At 46.5% G+C, this 14,738-nt stretch overlaps 1 protein-coding gene across 1 annotated transcript; it reads left to right on the top strand.

Annotated features, from left to right (window-relative positions):
* Positions 1-2,359: 2,359 nt before the first annotated feature.
* On the top strand, positions 2,360-14,182 carry LOC311316735 (serine hydroxymethyltransferase, cytosolic-like; the record flags this gene model as incomplete). The annotated part of the gene is made up of 11 exons (XM_084447665.1): positions 2,360-2,395; positions 6,004-6,149; positions 10,556-10,671; positions 10,913-11,058; positions 11,713-11,794; positions 12,678-12,890; positions 12,991-13,104; positions 13,221-13,343; positions 13,576-13,692; positions 13,802-13,912; positions 14,013-14,182. 11 exons carry the CDS (start codon positions 2,360-2,362, stop codon positions 14,180-14,182), a joined length of 1,374 nt encoding a protein of 457 aa, XP_084303791.1.
* Between the last annotated feature and the right edge of the window lie 556 nt (positions 14,183-14,738).

Genomic DNA, 14,738 nt, shown 5'->3' with positions numbered 1-14,738 from the left:
TCAGATCAGATGATACGATAACGAAATCGATCATCGACCTTCGGCCTAAGGTGTTCTGATGCCAGGTGTACTTGTGGGCATCCTTGTGTTCGAACATGGTGTTTGTTATGGACAAACCGTGACTAGCACAGAAGTCCAACAACAAAACACCACTCGGGTTCAGATCGTGGTGGCCATGCCTCCCAATCACGCCCCTCCAAGTTTCTCCATCATTGCCTACGTGTGCATTGAAGTCCCCCAGTAGGGGGACCCCTGCAGGAGCCCCCAAAAGGACTCCACTCAGGGTCTGCAGGAAGGCTGAGTACTCTGAACTGCTGTTCGGTGCATAAGCACAAACCACAGTCAGAGTCCCCCCCCCCACAGTCCTAAGGCGCAGGGAGGCGACCCTCTCGTCCACTGGGGTGAACTCCAGCACAGAGGCGCTCAGCTGGGGGCTAGCTAGTATAGCCACACCTGCCTTACGCCTCATACCGTGAGCAACTCCGGAGAAGAACAGGGTCCAACCCCTATCCAGGAGTTTGGTTCCGGCGCCGGTGCTGTGCGTGGAGGTTAGCCCCACCAGTATCGCTCCACCTCCCTCACAAGCTCCGGCTCCTTCCCCCCCAGCGAGGTCACGTTCCATGTCCCCAGAGCCAGCCTTTGCCACCCGGGTCCGGTCCGTCGGTGTCCCCCGCCTTCACCGCCACCTAGTTGGCAGCGCACCCGACCCCGACAATTCCTCCCGCGGGTGGTGGGTCCACGGGACGATGGAGGAGGAGATGGTGCTTCCACGTTGCTTATTCGGGCTGGGCCCGGCCGGGCTCCGTGGTAAGCCCGGCCACCAGGCGCTCGCATGCGGGCCCTCCGTCTGGGCCTGGCTCCAGACGAGGGCCCCGGGCTTCCTCCGGGCCGGGTCTCTCTTCCTTGTAGTTGTAATTTCATCAGGGTTTTTTGCCTGTAACCCCAGGTAGGGGGGCTAGGGGGTACTACCACTTGCCCAAGGTGGACCCCCAGACTAGTGGAGGGAAGGAGGCGTCTTACTTCTCCATTCTAGTTTTGCAACTAGCCACTGCCACTAATCTATTTTTGTTATTTTTATTCTTGCTCCACCTAGTGGAGAGATTACTTCCTTTCCACATGTATAGCATAGAGTTTTTAAATTTTTGTGTTTGTAATTGATTTTTATTTTTTTTTATTTTTTTTTATTATGCTTATTTTATATCTGATGTTTATATTTTATGTGGCTGTTCAGCCACAGATGAGGGAGTTGTCATGGAATTTTACACATAGTCTCAAGACTATTCAGATTCATATCTTTTCTTTCAATACCTATTCATCCAGTCCCCTGCCTTTTGTAATTGTAAACACCTCCTCTACCTCGCTCTTCCTCCTCTCTTTGTTTAAGTCAGAAGGGCCACACCTTCTGTCCTTTCCGTCCTGGCTCAGACCTCTCTCTTTTGTAATTGTAAACACCTCCTCTACCTCGCTCTTCCTCCTCTCTTTGTTTAAGTCAGAAGGGCCACACCTTCTGTCCTTTCCGTCCTGGCTCAGACCTTTTGTTTTCTTTGTCCATATTCAAAGTGAGTTTTCATCCCCCGACCACTGTGTGATATCCGTCACCTTACGATGACGTATAGACAACTCAGCCAATCAAATCCACATCCTTGCTTTTGGCAGATATAAGGAGGATCCGGCGAGCTCATGTTTACTTCTTCTGTTGGAACCACTCTGTGTTTTACTTTGAGGTCCGTTTGCAATCGTATTGTTTTCTTAATAAATCTGACTGAACCTATTTTTGAGCGAACCTGGGCTTTGGCAAATACTTCATTTTTATCAACTACAGCATCAGGCTGATCATTTTGACCAGAACCATCTACGACACACTGGTGAGAAATCGCACAAAACATACGCTAAGTGTTGTTGCTATGAAAATAAATAATTTGAAATGTAATTTGTAAATTGAGTATTGAAGTTATTGGTATTGAGCATAATTGGAGCCAACCGCAACATTTCACTGTAACTGTACACGTACATTAGACGTGACAAAGAAATCTTGAAATAAATCTTGAATCTTGAAATAACTAGATAAAGCTAAGTGATATTGCTGATTTAGTGAGCTTGGCTGTTTTATGAAGTGACGGGTTAACAGAGGGGTTAACAGAGATATTTGTATGTATCAATTAAGGACACATGGCACTACACCCACCATACACATCTAGTGTATGGTGGGTGTTTATGTTGTTAATTTTTGCAGACATACATTCTGTCCAGAGACTAACCTCGTACTGCTTTGTGTCTGTTCGTGTAGATCTCCCTGTATCTGTGATAGGAAAACGCAGCCATGTCCCTGAGCAAAGACATGTGGAAGTCCCACAACAATATGATGCTGGAGCCCCTCTCCACCAATGACTCTGAGGTGTGTCTCGTGTGCGTGCGCGCATGCGTTTTGTGTGTATATTATAATAGTTTGTATAATAGTTATAAATGTTTATATCGTTTTAACTTTTTGTTTTGTTTTCAATTTCAGTTTAGTTTTAATTTCGTTAAAATGTTTGGTTTTAGTTTAGTTTTATTCGTTGCAGTATTAGTTATAATAATATATATATAATTTATTAGAAAATGTAAAGGGACAAAGCCAATTGGGACATGCATACATTATGGAAATATTTATAGCCTACATAAGGTGTATCAAAATAAAATGTCTGAGCCTTAGTCCCAATCTGAATTAAACTCAATGCTCATATCCCTATATAAGGTGTATCAAAATAAAATATCTGAGCCTTAGTCCCAATCTAAATTCTACTCTAAAATTCACATTTTCTGCAAGAAGCAGGCTCCCTGATGTTGGCTACTCTCGCCATGGTCAAGTGTTCAGTAAGGGTCAGGAGAGGGAGCTGAGGGACAACCTACTGACAGCATCTGCCATGTTTCATGGGTTAAGCCCAAGTCAGGTAGCCTAATTCAGGAGATAATAGTTAATTTATGAGTTAGATATTCATAGAAATCATCGCCCAACAATCTATACATTAGCCTATGATACAATAAATAAATACAAGCTATATACAGACATAATAAATACAACTATATACATAGGCTTATGATAAAATAAATACTAAATATATGAGCAAATATCGTATAGAACATGACATTATTAGGCCTATACATAATAAATACCTAACAGTATAAATAATGCATGCAGGTAGTGAAAAAAACATGTATGTAGCACATAACATAGAGTTGTAAGAAGATAATGTTATTTGCATGGGTTTTAAGGCAATGTACAATATTGGTCCAATGCGCACAATTACGGAACCTAGTACACGTGGTCCAACGCGCCTGTTGGACCGTTTTCACATCCGCCACTTTTGGCAAAACTGTAAGAAACTGGTAAGTGCTGGAAACCTCGTTTTGATGTCCTTTTGTAGCCAACAGAGGTATACATATATAGGTATATATATATATACATATATAGGTATACATGCATAGCAAAATTCATAATAAAACCGTAATCATTTTTAAATAAATAAGCTTAAAGGGCAATGCTCGTTTTTGACAACCTGGACCTTATTAACGACATATTATAAGAAGTTTGACTCACCGAGATCACTTTGGTGTATTTCGGAGGCCTGTAGAAGAAATTTAAAATCCAGCGCGAGCCAGTATATCCATGTAATGACGGTGATCGGGGCAACGAGAATGCAGTTTCTCAAAATCTATTTTCGGCCGCTAAACGGTTGTTTTCATCAATCAGATTGGATGAATCGACAGTTGAGATTCCTCAACGCGAGGCATTGTTTCGGTTTTCAAATACGGGGTCTTTAGCCTCTGTAATATGATCTTTACACGCCTTTCCCCACTTGCTCCAGCACGCATGCGCGCAGACTGGCTATTCTCTCACATTCTCTGCGCTACGATCGTTGTTAGTGCCGAGAATATTGTCGTTGTCATTCGTCAGCAACAATCCGATCGTAGCGCAGAGAATGTGAATAATAGCTATATTAATGAATAATTATGATTATAATGAATTCAAATAACATTTCAGTATTTTAAGGAAGTGTCAACGAACAACATATGCCTATATGCGACTTGTACAATTATTAGGCTACATTATTATAGGCTATTAGCCTACAACTAGTTTAAGTTAGCCTACATGATCAAGAGCGTACACTATGATGTTACCTACAATATACAATACAATATTCAATATAGCCTACCCACTGATGAATTGAAAATTGATGAGCTGATGTCAGCAGCCGACAGTAGCATGGACAGTAGGCTAGCCTACGCACGCAACACTACACGCGCTCTACACGTCCTGGTATAGTTCAGACAATTCCCGCGTGGGATTAGTTTCACGGACTGCGCGTGAGTATCTTGGTGTAGCTCGGGGGTTAGTTCCCACGGGCTGGTGGTTTAGGTGCATGGCCAAGTTTCATAGTCTGCTGCATTACAGCAACACGCTTTTGTTCCGAGTAGACTCTAGCATGTAGAAAGAGCTATTCTATCTCGTTTCTACGACTTGTTGCAATCTATGTAGAGGTTGACCAAGCTGTGTCTGTATGTCTTGAAGACGCGGATATGCTAAAGGGGAATGTTTAAAATTGCCTACAACCCGTCTCGCTATAGCAAGTTAGTTGGATGCAGCAGTCCCTCTCACCATAACTTCGATGCTGTGTGCCATGCAGCCTACAAGCTGAGTAGGTTAGCATCTTTCACGCTTTTTGTCATATTTTTGGCTTTATCCCAAAGTATCACATTCACTCTCTCTTTCGGGATGCTCCAGGCTTGTAGTGATGTGACGTTCGTGAACGATCCGATTCTTTTGAACGGCTCTTTAAAACGAACGATGGGAACCGATTCGCAGTTGTGGGAGCCGTTCATTTTTCACTCAAGCTCCTCCCTACTACTTCACTGTGCGTGAATAACCTAAGTCAGGTTTATATACACACACACACACACACATTTTATATACAAAGGGTAAATCCATAAAATGATCTTGTAGTCAAAGCAGAGGCATGTGGCGCCACCCTGTGGAATGTTTACCACAAATGTCCACACAAGCCATTACCAAATGAAATTGTAGCCTAATCATTATTTCAGAATATCCCACCAATAGAATATATATTGGAGGTCTAAGTTTGAATGATTCTGATCCAAATATTACCCTATCATTCCTCCCAGTGATTATTTCACAGATAAAATGGGTCACCCCAAGGCTGGCTTCTTAAAAATAAATAAATATAAAAATGAGCCAGTCTTTTGAACGGCTCTTTGAAAGGAACGGATCCTCAAGATCCGGCTCCCTTCAAAGAGCCATGAATCCCATCTCTACAGGCTTGAAACAACACAGCTGCCCACGCAGTAGCCGTGTTTCCTGAACCTGATCAATCGCCTCCTCCATGGCTGTGCGCCTGGGTCTTACTAGCCAAACCTAACACTATACGCCCTCGTATATATCAGTGTTGCACGAATATCGTATTATCAAGTTTATTTAATAATAATTGCTCCCCTGTAGCAACTCATAATGTTATAACAGCTCATAATGTAGTAATGGCTCATATAGTTAGAAAAGTGTTAATTATCATATTATTTTTACATCTGCCATTCCTGTTGGGAAGGAAGGTAATGCTTTCATTTCTCTGTCTGTATAATAATAATAATAATTTATTTACTTTAGAAGGCTTTTGCGATCAGACAATTTAAATTGGTGGCTGATCGATCGGAGCATCCCTATATGTATAATAATAATAATTAATAATAATAAATTGTATTTATATAGCGCCTTTCAATGACCCAAAGTCGCTTACAAAGATGCAGGAGCAAAAGAACACATAACAGGCATGGAACAGGCAACAAACAAGGCAGATACATTCAACAGCAGGAGCATGAGCAGAGACATCAAACAGCAGGGGCATGAGGCAACACAGGCAAAACCAGAATAATATAGGATATATAAGTGATAGGCAATATAAGTGATATTGTAGCCTCCATGTGATTGACGTGTGAGTGTGTGTGGTACTGTAGGTGTATGACATCATTCAGAAGGAGAAGTACAGACAGGCGCACTGGCTGGAGCTGATCGCCTCTGAGAACTACCCCAGCCGAGCGGTACTAGAGACTCTGGGGTCCTGCATGAACTGCAAGTACTCTAAGGGATACCCCGGAGAGAGGTACACTCACACACCCTACCTAACACTACCTCACTACTCACACACCCTACCTAACACTACCTCACTACACGCACACCCTACCTAACACTACCTCACTACTCACACACCCTACCTAACACTACCTCACTACTCACACACCCTACCTAACACTACCTCACTACTCACACACCCTACCTAACACTACCTCACTACTCACACACCCTACATAACACTACCTCACCACACGCACACCCTACCTAACACTACCTCACTACTCACACACCCTACCTAACACTACCTCACTACTCACACACCCTACCTAACACTACCTCACTACTCACACACCCTACCTAACACTACCTCACTACTCACACACCCTACCTAACACTACCTCACTACTCACACACCCTACCTAACACTACCTCACTACTCACACACCCTACCTAACACTACCTCACTACACGCACACCCTACCTAACACTACCTCACTACTCACACACCCTACCTAACACTACCTCACTACTCACACACCCTACCTAACACTACCTCACTACTCACACACCCTACCTAACACTACCTCACTACACGCACACACACCCTGCCTAACACTACCTCACCACACGCAAACCCTACCTAACACTACCTCACTACTCACACACCCTACCTAACACTACCTCACTACTCACACACCCTACCTAACACTACCTCACTACTCACACACCCTACCTAACACTACCTCACTACACGCACACCCTACCTAACACTACCTCACTACTCACACACCCTACCTAACACTACCTCACCACACGCACACCCTACCTAACACTACCTCACTACTCACACACCCTACCTAACACTACCTCACTACTCACACACCCTACCTAACACTACCTCACCACACGCACACCCTACCTAACACTACCTCACCACACGCACACCCTACCTAACACTACCTCACTACACGCACACCCTAACTCACACTACCTCACTACACGCACACCCTACCTAACACTACCTCACTACACGCACACCCTACCTAACACTACCTCACTACACGCACACCCTACCTAACACTACCTCACTGCACGCACACCCTACCTAACACTACCTCACTACTCACACACCCTACCTAACACTACCTCACTACTCACACACCCTACCTAACACTACCTCACTACACGCACACACACCCTGCCTAACACTACCTCACCACACGCAAACCCTACCTAACACTACCTCACTACTCACACACCCTACCTAACACTACCTCACTACTCACACACCCTACCTAACACTACCTCACTACACGCACACACACCCTACCTAACACTACCTCACCACACGCAAACCCTACCTAACACTACCTCACTACTCACACACCCTACCTAACACTACCTCACTACTCACACACCCTACCTAACACTACCTCACTACACGCACACACACCCTACCTAACACTACCTCACCACACGCAAACCCTACCTAACACTACCTCACTACTCACACACCCTACCTAACACTACCTCACTACTCACACACCCTACCTAACACTACCTCACTACTCACACATCCTACCTAACACTACCTCACTACACGCACACCCTACCTAACACTACCTCACTACACGCACACCCTACCTAACACTACCTCACTACTCACACACCCTACCTAACACTACCTCACTACACGCACACCCTACCTAACACTACCTCACTACTCACACACCTTACCTAACACTACCTCACTACTCACACACCCTACCTAACACTACCTCACTACTCACACACCCTACCTAACACTACCTCACTACTCACACACCCTACCTAACACTACCTCACTACTCACACACCTTACATAACACTACCTCACCACACGCACACCCTACCTAACACTACCTCACTACTCACACACCCTACCTAACACTACCTCACTACACGCACACCCTACCTAACACTACCTCACTACACGCACACACACCCTACCTAACACTACCTCACCACACGCACACCCTACCTAACACTACCTCACCACACGCACACCCTACCTAACACTACCTCACTACACGCACACCCTAACTAACACTACCTCACTACACGCACACCCTACCTAACACTACCTCACTACACGCACACCCTACCTAACACTACCTCACTGCACGCACACCCTACCTAACACTACCTCACTACTCACACACCCTACCTAACACTACCTCACTACTCACACACCCTACCTAACACTACCTCACTACACGCACACACACCCTACCTAACACTACCTCACCACACGCAAACCCTACCTAACACTACCTCACTACTCACACACCCTACCTAACACTACCTCACTACTCACACACCCTACCTAACACTACCTCACTACACGCACACCCTACCTAACACTACCTCACTACACGCACACCTTACCTAACACCACCTCACTACATGCACACCCTACCTAACACTACCTCACTACACGCACACCCTACCTAACACTACCTCACCACACGCAAACCCTACCTAACACTACCTCACTACTCACACACCCTACCTCACACTACCTCACTACTCACACACCCTACCTAACACTACCTCACTACACGCACACCCTACCTAACACTACCTCACCACACGCACACCCTACCTCACACTACCTTACTACACACACACCCTACCTAACACTACCTCACTACATGCACACCCTACCTAACACTACCTCACTACACGCACACCCTACCTAACACTACCTCACCACACGCAAACCCTACCTAACACTACCTCACTACACGCACACCCTACCTAACACTACCTCACTACACGCACACACACACCCTACCTAATACTACCTCACTACAAGCACACACACACACCCTACCTAACACAACCTCACTACACGCACACACACACACCCTACCTAACACTACCTTACTACACACACACACACACACCCTACCTAAAACTACCTTACTACATGCACACACACACACACCCTACTTAACACTCCCTTACTACACACACACACACACACCCTACCTTACACTACCTTACTACACGCACACACACACCCTTCCTAACACTACCTTACTACACGCACACACACACACACACACACCCTAACACTACCTTACTACACGCACACACACACACACCCTACCTAACACTACCTTACTACATGCACACACACAAAACCTACCTAACACTACCTTACTACACGCACACACACACACCCTAACATTACCTCACTACACGCACACACACACACTCCCTACCTAACACTACCTTACTACACGCACACACACACACCCTACCTAACACTACCTTACTACACACACACACACCCTACCTTACACTACCTTACTACACACACACCCTATTTAACACTACTGTACCTTACTACACGCACACACACACACCCTACCTAACACTACCTTACTACACACACACACACACACCCTACCTAACACTACCTTACTACATGCACACACACACCCTACCTAACACTACCTTACTACACGCACACACACACACCCTACCTAACACTACCTTACTACACGCACACACACCCACCCTACCTAACACTACCTTACTACACACACACACACACACTACCTAACACTACCTTACTACACGCACACACACACACCCTAACACTACCTTACTACACACACACCCTACCTAACACTATATCACTTCACTACACGCACACACACCCTACCTAACATTACCTTACTACACACACACACACACCCTACCTAACACTACCTTACTACACGCACACCCTACCTAACACTACCTTACTACACACACACCCTACCTAACACTATATCACTTCACTACACGCACACACACCCTACCTAACATTACCTTACTACACACACACACACACCCTACCTAACACTACCTTACTACACGCACACCCTACCTAACACTACCTTACTACACGCACACCCTACCTAACACTACCTCACTACACGCACACCCTACCTAACACTACCTCACTACACGCACACCCTACCTAACACTACCTTACACACACACACACACACACACACCCTACCTAACACTACCTCACTACACGCACACGCCCTACCTAACACTACCTCATTACACGCACACACACACACACCCTACCTAACACTACCTTACTACACACACACACCCTACCTAACACTACCTCATTACACGCACACACACACCCTACCTAACACTACCTTACTACACACACACACCCTACCTAACACTACCTTACTACACGCACACACACACACATGCGTGCACCCTACCTAACACTGCTGTACTACACACACACACACACCCTACTCAGCACTTACACACGCACATACTGTACATACACTAGTGTTCACCACATGATGGCAGCTCATTAATATTCAACTCTAACCTGTGTGTGTGTGTGTGTGTGTGTGTGTACTGTAGGTGCTATACAGGTACAGAGAATATAGATGAGCTGGAGATTCTGTGCCAGAAGAGAGCCCTAGAGGCCTTCAGTCTGGACCCAGAGAAATGGGGTGTCAACGTGCAATCGTATTCAGGTAGAACAGACTCAGTCACACAATCACACACACGAGCACACATGCACACCAGCTGACTCACTGCGTGACTGAGTACTCAACATCAATCATTGACCTGATGTCTCTGCACCTGTCTGAAAGGCATCTTTTTTCCCCCCCAGAACATCTCAGTACCTCATCTGTTAACTGTTAATTATGCAAATTGTTTTTGGTTATTTGTTTGTAAAATGTGTTGGGTCTTCTCTCTCTTCCTTCCCTCCAGGTTCACCTGCTAACATTGCGGTGTATACCGCCGTCGTGGGGCCCCATGGGAGGATCATGGGCCTGGACGTGCCTGACGGAGGTCACATGTCCCACGGCTACAAGACTTCTGCCGCCGGCGTCTTCTTTGAGTCCATGCCTTACAAGGTACAGAGACACAGGCACACTGCAACCCAATCATTTGAACACTCCCTACTCAAGAGATCACTACTGTTACTAGTCTTCTACTGGGCTCTGACATATATGACACCGTTCTCTCATTATCCAGTTCTCTGTGGTGAGGAATAATTCTAACTTAACACTCTTTATAGAATCACACAAGGAGTGCAGTCTCTGTTCATTTATTGAACACACACAGTTGAGTTAGGAGGAATCCCGACACGGATGTTACACAAATGTTTTCACGTCCCCCTGACAGACATTGACCGCGTTTCCCGATAAAGAACCTTCTTAAGGAACCCTTCTTAAGCAACCCTTTGTATGGGAGTTAAGAAGTACTTTGGAGTTCTGTGCTTCTTAACTCGTTCGGGAAACCCGGCCATTGTCACTTTGACCCAGTGATTGCAAGTCCCTGACCCAGTAGATGTAACCTCTAAAGCTATGGGTTGTCTAGGTTACAGTATGTCCTCGCCCCCACTCTCCCTTGATAGACTGATGAGTAGAGCCTGATGGTGGTAACCCAATCATTTTAAGTTCATGGCTACAGCCTTTAGTCTATGAAAGCAGGAGTGTGTGTTGGTGGTAGAGGGCGGTGGGGGGGGGGCGGGGGTTGAACTGATGTCCTGAATGTGTCCTCTGTAGGTCAATCCAGCGACTGGTTTAGTTGACTACGACAAACTGGAAGATCACGCACGGATGTTTCACCCCAAACTCATCATTGCAGGTCACAACACACACACACACACACACACACACACAGCAGGTCCTGACGTCAGCGGTTCAGTTTATACAGTATACCAAGTCACACAATGACCCCTCCCAACACAGGGAACAGGACATACCATGTCCTGTAGATAACACTACGTGCTTCTGTTGATAGTGTGTTTTAATGTTCTGTCAATCCAGTCTTCATTACATGATGTAATAATTATTTCTAAAGCTCCATATGACAGAACCTCAACAGATTCAGAGATCTAGTGAATGAGTGATAGACCTAACGGTGTTGCTCTTCTCTCCTATAATAGCCTGTAGGTTGGCTTGTGGAGTCTCCATCACTTCTCTCACACTCACCCAGATCTACTAGAGCATGGGTTCCCAAACTCCATTAATGTGGGCCTCCCCCCTGAAAACAGTGGCACACCCGCGCCCCCCCAACCCCCCCAATTTGTCAATTTTGCAAGGCAGCGTTAGCTAGCTCATAACGTTACACAGCTAAGTTAGCTCGGTGGCACCTGTTGCTAGTTAACGTTATGACGTTTTCGCACAATACATTCATGCCTGCGGGGGGAGGCTCTCTCTGCACTATCCACACATTTAGTATACATCTCTCCCATTATTTATTTCAATCTTCTGACCTTTAAAATTACGTTTCATTCATAAAACCATAGACATTTTAAGAATACAAAACATGTTTTTCCTTCCTTCTTTTTTTTTCTAACCATCCCTCCGTGCCTCCCCTGAATCTCTTTGGGGCCCCCCAGGGGAGGCCCGCCTCACAGTTTGGGAATGCCTGTACCAGAGGCTCTCATGTATGTTCAGTAGGTAGAGGGCCTGGAGCCAGATTCAGATATGCTAACTGAACCCTCGTCTCGTCCTCTCTCCTCCAGGAGCCAGCGCGTACCCCCGTAACCTTGACTACGCTCGTTTTCGTCAGATTGCGGATCAGCACGAAGCGTTCCTATTTTCTGACATTTGCCAAATCGCCGGGCCGGTGGCAGCCGGTGTGATGCCCTCCCCCTTCGATTACTCCGACATTATTTCCACGACGGTGCAGAAAACACTCAGAGGCTGCCGGCTCGGCTTAATCTACTACAGGAAGGGTATGTGTGTGTGTGTGTGTGGGGGTGGGTGTGCGCGCGTGTTGAAAGGGCTTCACTGAATGAGAGTGCAGGTGTTTAAGTCTAGATCCATCTTCCTCAGGTGTGCGTAGCGTGGACGCTAACGGGAAGGAGACGCTGTACGACCTGGAGTCTCCGATCAACGTGGCCGTGTTCCCCGGTCAGCAGGGCGGACCTCACAACCAATCCATCGCCGGTAGGACGACCACACGACCCTCTGCTCACCTATATCCACGACTGGTCAAACACAACCACGGGTCACGCTCACTCCAACTGCCTCCGTTCTCGTCTCTCCGTTTCCCACTTTCTCAGGAGCGACGGTGGCCCTGAAGCAGGCCCGAACCCCGGAGTTTAAGGCCTACCAGCTGCAGGTGCTGGCCAACAGTAAAGCCCTGGCCAACGCCCTCATCAGCTACGGCTACAAGATCATCACTGGTGAGACGAACACTGAATCAGGCCCTGACACCTGACCCTCAACACCAGAGAGATCTGGCTGAATTAGGCTAGCAATATGGCAGTATTTTCAACCAGCCCCAACCAAATTAGATGGAACTCGGAAACCAGGCGGCAAGTTGGGGCTACTTCCGCATTGCTCACTCGTTTTCCAGATGTCCTTCCCAGATATTCAGATAGTTTCTCATGCACTCTCCGACCTGCTGTTCTCCAGGCGGTACTGATAACCACCAGATGCTGCTGAACCTGCAGCCCAACGGAGTCAACGCAAGGTGGGCTGAGAAGGTGCTGGAAGCCTGCGCCATCACCTGCAACAGTAGCAGCTTCCCGGGTAACATGCGTGTGCATCACACAGACGTTCCCGCCTTACCTATGTGCGCGTGTGTGTGTGTGTGTGGGGGGGGGTGTACGTGAATAGTAACCCTGTGTGTTTATTTAAGTTGACAAGACTGTGCCGCGTCCCATTGGTCTGAGGTTCGGCGCCCCCTCTCTGACTACCAGAGGCTTGGTGGAGTCTGACTTCAGGAAGGTAGCAGAGTTTATCCACAGAGGTAAGCGTAAGCCTTCGGTGTGTGTGTGTGCGCGCACGTGCGTGTGTTAAAGTGAGTGCGTTACAACCTCACTGACTCCCTTGTGCTGTCTGTCCTGCAGCTATAAAGCTGACACTGCAGATTCAGTCTAGCCTGAACCCCGAGACCACTCTACAGGACCTCAAGAAGGCCCTGGCCCACGGAGAGAAGCACCAGGTAGCGGGGCTCAGGGCAGACGTGGAGGCCTTCGCCGGCAGCTTCCCCCTGCCTGGCCTGCCTGAGATAGTCTAAAGAACCAAGGAGAGATCTGAGTTTTGCCCTTGAACTGCTGTCAAATGCGTTTGAGTGGCCTGATTTGTGTGTGTGTGTGTATGTGTTACTGATGATTCACATTTCCTTTCCAATGCCTGTGCCAACCAGTGAAGCAGGGGTGTATTCTGAATTAGGTTACATTTGAGGTTACAGCACATCACTCTGCACCTCTAATAATGAAGTGTACTGTTGCAGATCTGAAAGTGCCCGTGAATCACGCCACTCATGCCAGTCTGTATACTGTATGCCAACAGTTGGTTGCCCTTGATACTCATGTTGACCTTGGGTCCTTTGAAGTGCTTTAACCGAGAGTTATGTGGATATCTGAACAGATTAAACACTACAATACACTGTGACTTTGTTCTTGTGTTTCTTTCCTATGCTTTCCACTGCCTTGCGTAACTCTGCTCTTATGCTCTGAATAGAGCTACACTGTAACTCTCAGACCGAATGCAAGCGACTTAAACTGTACCATTAATATATGATCTATCGGAGAGGACGAATTAAAGTTCCTTAATGTATGATTATATTATTG

This window comes from Borostomias antarcticus, assembly GCF_949987555.1.
Source record: "Borostomias antarcticus genome assembly, chromosome: 13".
Lineage (NCBI taxonomy): Eukaryota > Metazoa > Chordata > Actinopteri > Stomiiformes > Stomiidae > Borostomias > Borostomias antarcticus.
Note: the sequence above shows the minus strand (reverse complement) of the source record. Positions and strands in the feature narration are given on the sequence as shown.